The sequence below is a fragment of the Apus apus genome, chromosome 1, assembly GCF_020740795.1.
Source record: "Apus apus isolate bApuApu2 chromosome 1, bApuApu2.pri.cur, whole genome shotgun sequence".
NCBI lineage: Eukaryota > Metazoa > Chordata > Aves > Apodiformes > Apodidae > Apus > Apus apus.
Genome location: NC_067282.1, coordinates 102345208 through 102358412, shown reverse-complemented (window position 1 = coordinate 102358412; position 13205 = coordinate 102345208). Strand labels below are relative to the sequence as shown.

Genomic DNA, 13205 nt, shown 5'->3' with positions numbered 1-13205 from the left:
CATAGCACCACAACATTTTAGTCTTTAGGTTCTTCAGTGGTGGGGAGAGCAGTCTGGGTTACTACTGGTAGAACTAGGAAAAAATCTAGTAGTATTCATGATGACCAGTAGCGTACCAGCTACTAGTAAGTAGTGGTGTAATACGTGGCAAATATGTATCAGGTTTTTCTCTGGTAACAACTTTCAGAGTACTGGTTATTTTGAGAGATGGAGAGGGGTTAAAATGTTGCTTCAGGAAGGAAAACAGAGTCACACAGACTCTCCCTGGAATAGATATTTTAGTATTTGCGTTTGTTTTGGGTTTTGGTGTTTGGTGGTTGTTGTTGTTGTTGTTGTTTTTAAGATGTGTAAATGAGAATGTGAATTCCCGATAAGTTGCATATTTAGATAACTGTTGTATACACAGCTCATGAAGTCCACTTCACACGTTGTCTGCTTCTCACCCTCTCCCTCAGTTCCAACAGAAAGGGAATTTTAGCATTCAGTTTGGAGCATGCTTTGAGTAGCGATTTGGGACTGTGGGAATGTAATCTGTTCTTAGTTCTTATGGGTCATAGAAGTAACATGCTGCAATGAAATGTTAGGCTTTTAATTTAAGTATCTTTTTAATTTCTGATTTCTGGTAATCGAGGGTGTCACTACAGGAACTACAGTTTATCTGATTGTAAGCATTTTGTGAGCAAAAATGTAACACGTATTTTCTTCAAATTTTACAAAAAGATCCATCTGCCAAAACTTATTAATGTCTGCATTTGGTCATCATTTCTCAATTGTGCCATCTTCTGTTTTAGGTATGATGCATTATGCATCCTTCTTCGTCACAGCAAGAATGTACGCTTTTGGTTTGCACACAACGTCCTTTTTAATGTTTCAAACCGCTTCTCTGAGTATCTTTTGGAATGCCCTAGTGCAGAAGTAAGAGGTGCATTTGCAAAACTTATAGTATTTATTGCACATTTTTCATTGCAAGACGGACCATGTCCTTCACCTTTTGCCTCTCCTGGACCTTCCAGTCAGGTAAAGTAAATTCTGAAGTAGTTGCATCAGAGTTGACAGAAAAGCTGTAGAGTCCATTCTGCACTACACAGCATGATGTATCTTCAGCAGTTTGTATGAGAGTTGCTGTCACAGGTGTTCAGTTTCCCTTCATTTGTAAATCTCTTTAAGTGGTGAGAACTTTGGAGTTCAGCTGCAAGGGTGAATCTGAAAAATAAAAGTAGTCGTTTACAATATTGTGTAGGGGAGTGAACTCTTGTTTTTCATTTAGAATTTAAAAAAATACAAAGCACAAAAAAACAACAACCCCAAATCAAAAGAAACAAGCAAACAAAAAGCAAAAAAAAATCTCCGAAAGATCCCACCAAACAAAACCAAGGAGTTCCTTAAGTTGCCTTCCCTTGTATCTTGCAACACTGCAGTTGTCAAAAATTGTAATTTTGCGTAGGAGTAGACAGTAAATTGTGTAATTTTATGCACCTAAAACTGACCCAAAAAAGCCAAAATCTTGCCATAACAGTTTTTGTTAAGACTGTCTTAAAATGTAAAAGATCAGCCTTTTTGAGCCTTTGCTTATCATGTTTTTAATGTTTATAATGAGGCACCTTTTATTTGTATTGTTCCATTTACCTTCTCAGAATGTTTTCACTACTGTATCCAGCAAAAGAATTTATGTTAAGTTAAAACTGCATATGCTTTCTCATTTTATTGTTTCAAGAGGTATTTGAGATACACCTGTAGAGGTGATTTGGCTCTTTCTTAGTCTGTGAAGTTCGCAGTGGAATTGCATGTGTTTGAGTATTTAAACCTAGCTGCTATTGGAAAAAAAGCTCAGTTGAAGGCTTCTACACTTGAATAACTTCTTGGTCTTAGATGGGAGCCTTATTCCCTGTATGTCTGCCTGTGTTTGCATGAGACACTGAAGACTAACCAGCTGCCAGTATTTTGTGGCTTGCATGAATCCCATAGCTTTGAACCAATTCTGGTTTTTGCCCTAGTATAAAGTAGAAAATAAAGATTTGATAGGTTAGACCACTAATATTAAAACTTTTTTTTTTAAAGGCTTATGATAACTTGAGTTTAAGTGATCACTTACTCCGAGCGGTACTAAATCTTCTAAGAAGGGAAGTATCTGAACATGGGCGCCACTTGCAGCAGTATTTCAATCTGTTTGTGATGTATGCTAATCTAGGTAAGCAAATTACACACACTTCTACTGATGACACCGTAATTTAGTGGTATTTATTAATGATGCAGTTACACAGGTAACAGGAGAATCCAGTTACTCAGCCTCGGGCAGATTGTTACCATTAAACATATAAATGCTCTCTAGAGCATTTTTGTTCCTCCAGTTTGGAGCTTTAGTTTTCCTGCCATCCCTGGAAGATGAACATGAGAAACTTGGAGCAAGTAAGACTGCGTCCTTCTGAGAGAGTGTGGGGGGTGAAAAAATGGCAAGAGAGATACCTTTTTCAGGGCTCATTTGCAGGCAGATGTTGAGATCTAAGAAGCATATGGGGCTGTCAATTGGTTTGAGCCTGAAGAAGTTGAGGAAGATAGAAGTTCAAAAAAAGAGAGACACACGTGATTCTCCTTTATGGCAACGTCAGTACAAATGGTTATGCTTTGTCTGTATATTCCAACTGTGCCTTTTCAATATTAATTTCTTGAGTTTACCTTAAAGCTCACAGCTATGAATGCAAAGCTGTTTCTCTATCTGTCTTCCCTTTAAAGACTCTTTGGGAGGCTGAGGAAATAGCTTAAGCTGTAAATGTTTTTAGACATAATTGCTTGAATCAGGAAATTCCACTATACATTTATTGGAAATTATTGTTTTTGCAAGATAAACAAGCAAGAAAAGCCAGTGCTTTTGCAATATGAGAAGGTTTAAGTAAAGTTCTCCCAGGCTGGAGACTAATTCTTTTCATAAAGACTAGAGTCCTAAATTTTCTGATGAAAGATTAAATTAGAAATTGAGTAGGATCGCAAATAATTATTTATTTTTACAACCTTTTAATGCAAGACTGGTCGGACTGCCTGTATTTGCAGGTGCTGTACTTAAGACCCATTATACAAATGCTGTAATATAGCTGAGATTGTTTTCAGTTCTGTAGTGATGGGCATGAAATATCTGCTGTGGTACTTCCAGCATCACCCATTTTACTTCAGGGTATTAATTGTATCCAGCATTATAAGTACAGATTTAGATATATACAAAACCTGGTATTAAATTCTGGATTGTGTAGGTGCTTTGCATAAAAAGTCATTAGCCTGTATAGAAAGATTAGAATAATACTAGTAGGACCTGAAGTTAACTCTTCCAAATATACATAATTTTTGCAGTTAAACTGAGATCAGTCTTGTTCATATTCAAATAAACAGCTTTCTCTCAGCACTACCAGCATGCTGAAAAAGAATTGATGGTTGATTGAATAACCCGTTTCTCAGGTGGATTAATCTGTTGCTGCTTTATGTATTTGCCCTGAGGAAGAGGAATTAACAGTAATAAAATGCAAGTCAAATGAATAAAGAATTCCTTTTGCACTCTGAGGTTGATGATGGTAGTCATAGGTTCATGTGTAGTGAATTGTCCCTGAACTTTACATTTTGGGCCTTTGAGCCACCTGGTCTAGTGGGAGGTGTCCCTGCCCATGCAGGGGGATTGGAACTACATGACCTTTCAGGTCCTCCCTTCCAATCCAGACCATTCTATGATTCTTAATTTCCCCAGTTATTAGGGTCTTCTGTCGTGGCCCCATTTCTTTTTTACTGTGGTAGCCCAAGCGGCAAAGCATGTTTCTCTACAGGAAGTTTTGAAGAAGTTATAATACTCTTCCATAGTGGTAGTCTATTACACTTGCCCTCTTAATCTAATATAAAATGTTTTCATCGTTTTTGCATAAAGTAGTATGAAGCTAGAAGATCCAGTTCTCCTGGTAATTTTAAAATACACCTATAACTCTGAGCAACTCAGCCATTTCTGGTTATAGGCTTATGAAGAATTAATCTAGGCAATTACATTAATTTAATTTCACCTATAATATGTGTTGCTTTCATATACTTTGTCTACCAAAGCATTCTCTGTCAGACAGGGTTCCATAACCCGAAGGGTTTACTTAATGTCATTACAGAGAAGAGAGATGCAGTTCTTCTGCTCTAACTTAACTTTTCTTCTTTGCTAGCTTTTCACAGTCAGTGCAGTTGAAGTCTGTGACTAGGAAAGCACTCAGAAGCCAGACAGGAAAGCACAACTAAATTTTATTTGTGGGTCTGATCATCACCACAATCTACTCGGCAAAGATAAACATGGAAGTACTAGCCAGTTGTGCTTGTCTTAGTAACTGTGAACTGACGGCTTCTGTATGGATGTAAGGTGTTTCATTCAGCAAAAGCCACAGTACATCATTCCTGCAGCACCCCAAGTTCTGTGAAAAAGATTAAATTCTCTGACATTTTGAAAACTCAGGTAATATTTTGTTCACATGAAAGCAAATGAGAGAGCAGATTTACAGAGGATATACCTTCAAAGCTAACATAAAAAAGATATAAAAGAGATCTAATAAGTTGCTATCTGGATTCCTCCTTCTTTTCGGAAAGATGGTAGGTAAGGCTCAGCTGTATTTCACAGTAAGAAAAAACTTGAAAATTACTAATTTTAACCAAATTGAGAAACCGAATACAAGATCAGAAGGGACAAATCAAATTTACTGGTAAGTACAAGTATGTGCAATGTGTTCTTGCAGTGAAACTGGCTGTGCTTGGATATTTTGTTTGGTTGGAGTTTTGGTTGTTTTTGGAGTTTTTTCTCGTTTTTCTTAAATTGATTATGCCACTTTTATTTACACATACTATGTAGTATGGCACAGTTGGAAGTGTCTTACGTTAGCAATGATGTATCTAGGACGTCGTGAAAAAAATAACAAAATATACTGGTGGAGGGTGTTTGTCCTATCCTGGGCCTCACAATAAAAAGATTAATTCTTTGTCCGAAAGAGTTACCTGAGGCTTTGCTGTTAACACAGATGCTAGTGGTAATGAGCACTGTTAATAAATTATAGTAATTTACAATTCTTCTTCAGTGTGTTTTTTCAGTTGAAAATAATTTTCTTTTGCATCTTTATTTTAATTTTTTCCTCAGAAAGCATAAATAATAGTTATAATAAAACCTAGGAACTGAAAAGTTACAAATAATGTAAACAGTAGTTATTTTTCTTTTTTAAAAAAAAAAAAAGTATTGTCGGTGCCAGAAACAAGTTTTATTTCTTTGTTTATTTATGTTTTTCCCCACCCCCTGTAAAGGTGTAGCAGAGAAGACACAACTTCTGAAACTAAATGTTCCTGCAACCTTCATGCTTGTGGCTCTGGATGAAGGTCCAGGCCCTCCAATTAAGTACCAGTATGCTGAACTGGGGAAGCTATACACTGTTGTGTCACAACTGATCCGTTGTTGCAATGTGTCATCACGGATGCAGTCTTCTATCAATGGTATAGTGAATTCTAAGTTTTTCTTGTTTTAATTGAATATATCAGCAAGTGCCTTTTGTGTATATTTAGAAATTATGTGTTAAATGTATTAGCTGGGAAAACGTTTGCCTTTTATATTTAGCAACTCTATTTTTTTAAGACAGAATCACTAAAACTGCTTGTCAGTAATGAGGTCTTACTTTGTTGTGGATAGCTCTTGAAGATGGTACGGTGCTTGCTCACAGTCAAGATGACAAACAGAAGCCAGCATTTGAATTTATGAAAGATAAAGAATTAGCTAGAAATTGGTTAACCACAGTATAAATCATGAATATTTCTAGTAGTTGAATAGAGTGCAGTTATTTTTGAGAAATTGTGACTGAATATTGGGCTGTGTGAACTTTATAGCTTGTATATGTGCATATTCTATTAAGCATATTTTAGAAAACCTAATTAGGAGTTTGTAGAGAAGCTATTTACTGACAAGCTCATTGCAGCTTCATGTGTCAGGCTATAAAGTCAATAGGCTAAAATGGTTATAGTAAGATTAATGAACTGAAAATGTTACTGTGCTATAATAAGCTTCGGAACCATTTGCCAATTTTGATTTTATTTCCAGTGCAGCATTTGAGGCTTACAATGAAAAAAAAAAGAAAAATAATTGTATATTCATTGTATTTATAATGTTGGATTTACTAAAAAAATACTTTGTATGATTATTACTCTGACTAATGATTGTTGTTTGTAGAATAAAGTTACTAATTGCTACAGCATATTAAGCTAGAAAAGTTACCCCTATACTTCTGGGCATTCTCAAGAAAGAACTCAAAACACTGCTAAATTTAGAAACATCAGGAGGAAATCAGTAGTCTTCCTTTACACAAAGTGAAGCTTGTTAAATAAGATACATAGATTTTTATTCGTTCAAGAGTCTATTCTTTTTACACTTCAGAGATTCAGATGGGACTGTTCTGATATTCCTCTGAAGCCTTTCCCATAGCCTAGTGAAGCAGATAGGCCATGTGTCCTAAAATATGTTAGGTTTTGGCTGTGTTACACAAGCAGTGAAGCAGATAAATCACCTGTTAGGGAGGGGTTGGATTTTTTCTCCATCTGTTGCTTTTTGATGTTAATACCAGTTTATTTTTTGGTGTGTTTACACTGAAAGTACTTCAGTACCTTTTCATCTCTAATAACTGTTTGTTTTAGGTAATCCCCCACTTGCCAACCCTTATGGTGATCCTAATTTGTCTCAACCTATAATGGCACTTCAGCAGAATGTAGCAGACATTTTGTTTGTGAGAACTAGTTATGTGAAGAAAATTATTGAAGATTGCAGCAACTCTGAAGAGACCATTAAATTGCTTCGTTTCTGCTGTTGGGAGAATCCTCAGTTCTCTTCCACTGTCCTCAGTGAACTTCTTTGGCAGGTAAAAAAAAACCCTCTAGGAGAAAGATGGGAATATAAAGGTGCATGATGCAAGATTCTGTATTTATATATAGGCATGTTATTTTATTACTGAACAGATGCTTGATAGATAAGCTTGATAGATAAGAATTTTTTACTTCTTTCATCTTCAGCTCCACATTTTTTTGCCATGTAAACATTTTTAATGTCATTTTGTTTAACACTTGAAAAAATAATAATAAAAATAACTTTACTAATATTTTGCTAACCATGTATTTTACATTTACAGTAACCTTTGAAGATAGCCTTTGAACATACTGCCTAAAATTAGCAGTGTCAATGAAAAATCCTATTTGGTAATTTTGCTTTTCTAAAGGTATTTCTTAAGGTCATTTCTTCAGCATCTTGTGCTTGGGGCTTCAGATCTATTGTGTTAGAAACTCATGAGGAAAAATTTTTGTCCTTTAGAAAACCTGCTATATTTTAAAAGAAAACCAATACAACCCAAGAAAACCACAACCACCAAAAAACTCTGAAACAGTCAACATTAAAAAAAAAAAAAGTATGAACTGTATCTTGGTATATCCTTTAAATTACAGTAAACATCACTTCAAATTCATTGTGTTCTTGTGTTGCACCATGTAATCTGCATGCTTCAAGGAATGTTTTCTTATGTTATCTGCATTTTTACTTTTTAAGGTTGCATACTCATATACATATGAGCTTCGACCTTATTTGGATCTGCTCCTCCAAATCCTATTAATTGAGGACTCTTGGCAAACTCACAGGTTAGTATTTACCTGTCTTTCGTAATTCAAAATTATGTTTTGTACAGCCAGTGGTTCTGTTGCTAATCCTTCTAGGATATTTGTTTTAAATATATACTAAATCAGGTGGGTTTTTCCACTTCTATCTCAATTTTTGAGATAAATCTGCAATTTTTCACCTTGACCTTCCTTACTGTTGAGAAAGTTGCTACTATACACCCAAGATTTTTCACACATAGGAGACTATGTGTGACTTCCATTTAGGCTAAACTCATTGGTATTTACTGAAAGGTGCCAAGATTGATTCTTACAAACATCTCATTCAGGAGGGTTCAGTGATAGCCTGGTCTTCCTAAAAAGCATGTCAGTTGTGATACCAAGGTCTGCATAAAGTGTGAACGTGGGAGAAATGCTTGTTTCATGCACAAATATTCTTTATGAGGTCACATTTCAATAGAATTTTATATGTATCCAGTTTCAAGCCTGATTTTATATGTCTACAGAATAAGGCTTTTGAAAGTTGAGATTAAAAGTATGTAGTCATTGCAATTGCTGGCTCTTTGAGAGAGTAGGTTGTAGCTGCTGTCATTGGAAACATGGTAGGATGGCTCACATGACTGGAGTTCTGCAATTCACAGCTACCAACTTCTCAAAAAGCACAGGTGGTCCTCTGTGTCATGGAGGGATATGAATGTCTACAACTTAATGATGCAGATGACCCATCTACAAGAAGGGCTGGAAGGAGGGTCAGGCTACAGACCTGTTGGTCTGATCTTGGTGCCATGGAAGGTGTCGCAAGCCGGTACTGGGGGGCTACTGGCTGTCAGGTGCTTTTGCGACTCCCCCTCCCGATGTGGAGGGGTTTGTGAATGAGCCTGAGGGTCACACGCGGCGCTGCCTCTCACGGAGGAACGGCCACCGCAGGACCGTATTTCAGGATGGTAGTTAGAAAGCACCTCCACCCCACCATGCTCAGAAATTGCCTCTAAAACCAAGGTTTACTCCACAAACTAATCGGTTTATTAAAGGTTAACACAAACCGAGGGGTGATGTTTAGGGACAATGCAAATGTAAATGGCTACCAGGGTAGCCCCCCAGTACTGGCTTGCGACAGAAGGTCATGGAGCAAATCATGCTGAGTGCCATAACACACCGGACAGGTGTGTTACAGGACAGCCAGGTGATCAGGCCTAGCAAGTGTGGGTTCATGAAGGGCAGGTCCTGCTTAACGAACCTCATCTCCTTCTGTGACAAGATGACCCACTTGGTGAATGAGGGAAAGGCTGTGGATGTAGTCTACCAGGACTTCAGTAAAGCCTTTTACAGTGTTCCCCACGGCATTGTCATGGAAAAACTGGCTGACGTTAAGGCTGGAGAGGCTTACACCCTGCTGGATCAAACACTGGCTGGATGGCCTGGCCCAGAGAGTGGTGGTGAATGGAGATAAATCCAGTTGGCAGCTGGTCACAAGTGGTGTTCCCCAGGGCTCAGTGCTGGAGCCACTCCTGTTTAATATATTTATGAACAGCTTTAAAGAGGAGATTGAGAGCACCCTCTGTAAGTTTGCAGATGACATCAAGTTAGGTGGGAGTGTTGATCTGCTCAAGCATAGGAATGCACTTGGGCCACAACAACCCCAAGCAATGCTACAGCCTGGAGGAAGAGTGGCTGGAAAGCTGCTTTGTAGAAAGAGACTTAGGGGTGTTGATCGACAGCTGGCTGAACATGAGCCAGCAGCGTGCCCAGGTGGCCAAGAAGGCCAGCAGCATCCTGGCCTGCATCAGGAATAGTGTGGCCAGCAGGTCTAGAGAGGTGATTGTCCCCCCGTACTGAGCACTAGCGAGGCCACGCCTTGACACTGTGTTCAGTTTTGGGTGCCACAGTAATAAGGACATAGAGGTGCTGGCGCAGGTACAGAGAAGAGCAATGAATCTAGTGAAGGGTCTTGAGGATAAGTCTTTAGAGAAGTGGCTGAGGAAGCTGGGGCTATTTAGTCTGGAGAAAAGGAGGCTAAGGGGAGATCTTATTGCTCTCTGCAACTACCTGAAAGGAGGCTGTAGCAAGGTGGGAGTCGGTCTCTACTCACTAGTAACAAGCAACAGGAGAAAAGGAAATTATCTCAAGTTGCACCAGAGTAGGTTTTAGAATGGATAATAGAAGAAACTTTTTCACTGAAAGAGTTATTAAACACTGGATTAAGCTGCCCAGGGAAGTGGTTGGATCACCATCCCTGGAGGTATTCAAAAGATATGTAGATGTGGTGCTTAGGAATATGGTTCAGCGGTGGACTTGGTCGAATTAGGTTAATGGTTGGACTCAATGATCTTAAAGGTCTTTTACAACCAGTATGATTCTGTGATGCTGTATGATTCAGTGCTCCTTGTATTCTTGTACTTTGAGGTGGCTGCTGCTGTTCTTCAGCATCAGACCCACTCTCATAACTTGTCGAATCAAGAGAAATTTCAAGTGCCCAGTTTGGGATAATAGTGTTACAAGTACCATTAAGTTAAATCAGCTGAAGTAAAGCTCATCGTCACTTTACAGATGGCACCAAGGTTGCTGACTGCTTGGAGTCTGTTTGCTGCCTGATGCAAGGGCTATGAGTAAAGAAGGCAATTGCTTTTCCTACAGTGAGCTCTTGGACATATCACTGGAGGTTTTGTGCCCTCCTCTATTTTTTCAAAGCCAAAAGTATGTCCATGCTCAGTTCTCTCACAGTTTCAGGGTGACAATTTATTCCTTTACCCCTTGTATGAAAGCAGAAGACGCAGAAAGTGGGCTTACTTCCAGGGAGTGCCCAAGTCCCTTATCCCCATGCACAAATATATACCATTCATTCCTCTTCAGAGGAACTGCATCTAAAAGTCTTATCTTTGAGAAGTACTGCTGTAACATAAGTAAGCATTCTGTTGAGGATTTAACTGTTCCAATTCTGCCATAAGGACCAATTTTGTTAACACGGTTGATTTTAAAAACAATAAAAATTAACTAATAATCCTTACATGTTTTATATATCTCATTCAAAGAGTTTAGATATTACCAAATGTGCTGAAAATGTAAGTCACATATGTGATATTTCAAGTTGGTTTTCTGGTACTGAAAAAAACCTCTTTACTAAAAGCAAAATTCAGAAAATTAGCTATCCCTTTTATAATTACATTGTAAGTGAAGCCTCAGTTCAAATACTACAACTCTTTAACACTTTGAAAATTTTTTTGGTGTTTTTTTTGTGTGTGTGTGTGTTGTTTTTTTTCTAGGATTCACAATGCACTTAAGGGGATCCCGGATGACAGGGATGGACTATTTGACACCATTCAGCGCTCTAAGAATCATTATCAGAAAAGAGCTTACCAGTGTATAAAGTGCATGGTAGCTCTCTTCAGCAACTGTCCTGTAGCCTACCAGATCCTTCAGGTGATACCTTTCATTCTGTTTGTTGCTACTTTTTTTCAAGTTCTGTGCAAAAAAAACAACCAACAAATACCCACAAGTATTCAATTTTCATTACCTTAATGAAATTACAGCTTCTAAGTGCAACTCATTTGACCCTTCCTATATCAGAAGGTCAATTTATGGGATTGAGAGCCATGTGGTTGAACTTGCACTGATGATTCTGTGATGCAGCTGCAAATCTGTAGACTTCATTTGAAATTTGAAGTTTTCTTTGTGCCAAAAAAGATATTTCAGAGAGTGTTTTTAATAACATTTTACATGTTAGTGGTCTGTTCTATGTTATCTGATGTATAGGAACGGAAAAATAGTTCAGTTTTGCAGAATACAGAAAAGAAATCTGATTTGATAATTTTCCATCTGCAGAGCAACGGAGATTTGAAAAGAAAATGGACCTGGGCAGTAGAATGGCTTGGAGATGAGCTGGAGCGCAGACCATACACTGGCAATCCCCAATACACCTATAATAATTGGTCTCCACCAATACAAAGCAATGAAACATCAAATGGCTACTTCCTGGAGAGATCACACAGTGCTAGGATGACTCTTGCAAAAGCTTGTGAACTCTGCCCAGAGGAGGTAAAGAATTAATTTGACTTGTGGTAAAAAAATTTATTTAAGTGCTTTGTTAATAATTAACCTTAACAACAGTCTCTGGTCATTATAAAGGTAACATGTTTTATAAATATGTAGTTCTATTTTCATTGACTTCAGCTACATACTCCTGCATTTTTCCCCTTCTGTCACTGTTTCTGTAGACATCTGTCATTTAAAGAATTAGCAGTATAGAATGGAAATTGACTATTTAAAGTAGATTATGAATAGGGATTTTTTTGCAATGGTGTATTATAATGGGAATTTTTATGCAGTACAATGCAACCTATGTATGACAGTGAGGTGGATTTTTTTGTCAAAGCATGACTGTAGCAGTTACTTCCATGTAGTGTTAGTTCTGATTAGAATCATCGTGATGTGTTTTACCTAAATAAATAAAATGTTTTGGTTTGTTTGTTGTTTTTTCAAACTTCAGGAACCAGATGACCCTGATGCCCCAGATGAACATGAGTCTTCTCCACCTGAAGATGCCCCACTGTATCCCCATTCACCTGGTTCCCAGTATCAACAGGTAAAAGCTCAGAGTTGAACCATTTATTCAGAGTTCCAGGTTAGGTGCTTTTTTTTTTAATCATTTACAGTAGCTGAAATTATAGGCATTTAATCAGAAGCAGACTTGGAGGAATAAAGATGCACCTCAATTTTGCGAGGAATAGTTTCACCATTAGGGTTTTAGGTGAGAATTTTAATGTTACCAGATCAGGGATTAATCATTCATAGAAAAAGCAGAGGGACAGATGTCATCACATCTAGTGATGCTGAATTTGATTTGTCTTATTTGTTGACACAGATAACGTTTTTAGTTGTTTTCTTGGTTTTAAATACAAAATCAGGCCTCAAGGCCTGCATTTCAATTTGGTGATTGGAAGGCTCTCAGAAGAATGCACATGGCTGTGTTATGTATACCTTGTGCTCTGAACGCTGATCTGTAAATCCTAAGTACATACGAAATCTAAATATGTTTCTGTGTTAAATGGCTGTTCTGTTAATATCTTTCAGCGGAAAGCCAGATCTGAAAGAAATCATAACCAGGTTTTTGTTGAATGGACTAAATTAGTAGATCCCCTGTGTAGTTGCCATTTTTTTGTTCCAATTAATTTTATATATTCCAAATCTGCTAATTTAATTTCCTTTCCTGCCCAAACCCATTTTCCCTCCATCTTGCTTTCCCTGCTTGGTGTTCTCAGCAGAGCAGTTGGTAAGTCATGCAGATTTTCCCACTCCTTTCTGAGCTCCGGAGTTCAGACACATACCATAACCTCACCATTACCTGTGTGATGTGTTCACTTTTTTGCAAGAGATAGCATTTCTCACTAACACACACACATGCCTAGTCCTCATATGCCTAGTTTCTCCACAGTTGGTTAAATCTGCAAAAGAGCAGGCAGATGACATGTTTTCATCTGCCAGATGTATGTGTGACTTTTTTAATTGGGATAGAGCATCTGCAGAAAACTACTGGTCTAGATTTCATTCAGTTCTGTAACACTGAAGTTTTTCCCTCT

The 13205-nt window shown here is 37.8% G+C and overlaps 1 protein-coding gene across 2 annotated transcripts in view; it reads left to right on the top strand.

Annotated features, from left to right (window-relative positions):
- USP9X (ubiquitin specific peptidase 9 X-linked) overlaps positions 1-13205 on the top strand; it is a 107310-nt gene that overhangs the window by 91888 nt on the left and 2217 nt on the right. For both annotated transcript variants that reach the window (XM_051628824.1, XM_051628815.1), the window contains exons 37-44: positions 792-1017; positions 2059-2188; positions 5296-5481; positions 6670-6890; positions 7568-7656; positions 10893-11049; positions 11452-11664; positions 12116-12211. In XM_051628824.1, coding sequence (XP_051484784.1) covers positions 792-1017; positions 2059-2188; positions 5296-5481; positions 6670-6890; positions 7568-7656; positions 10893-11049; positions 11452-11664; positions 12116-12211 — 1318 coding nt within the window. The remainder of the gene's footprint in view (positions 1-791; positions 1018-2058; positions 2189-5295; positions 5482-6669; positions 6891-7567; positions 7657-10892; positions 11050-11451; positions 11665-12115; positions 12212-13205) is intronic.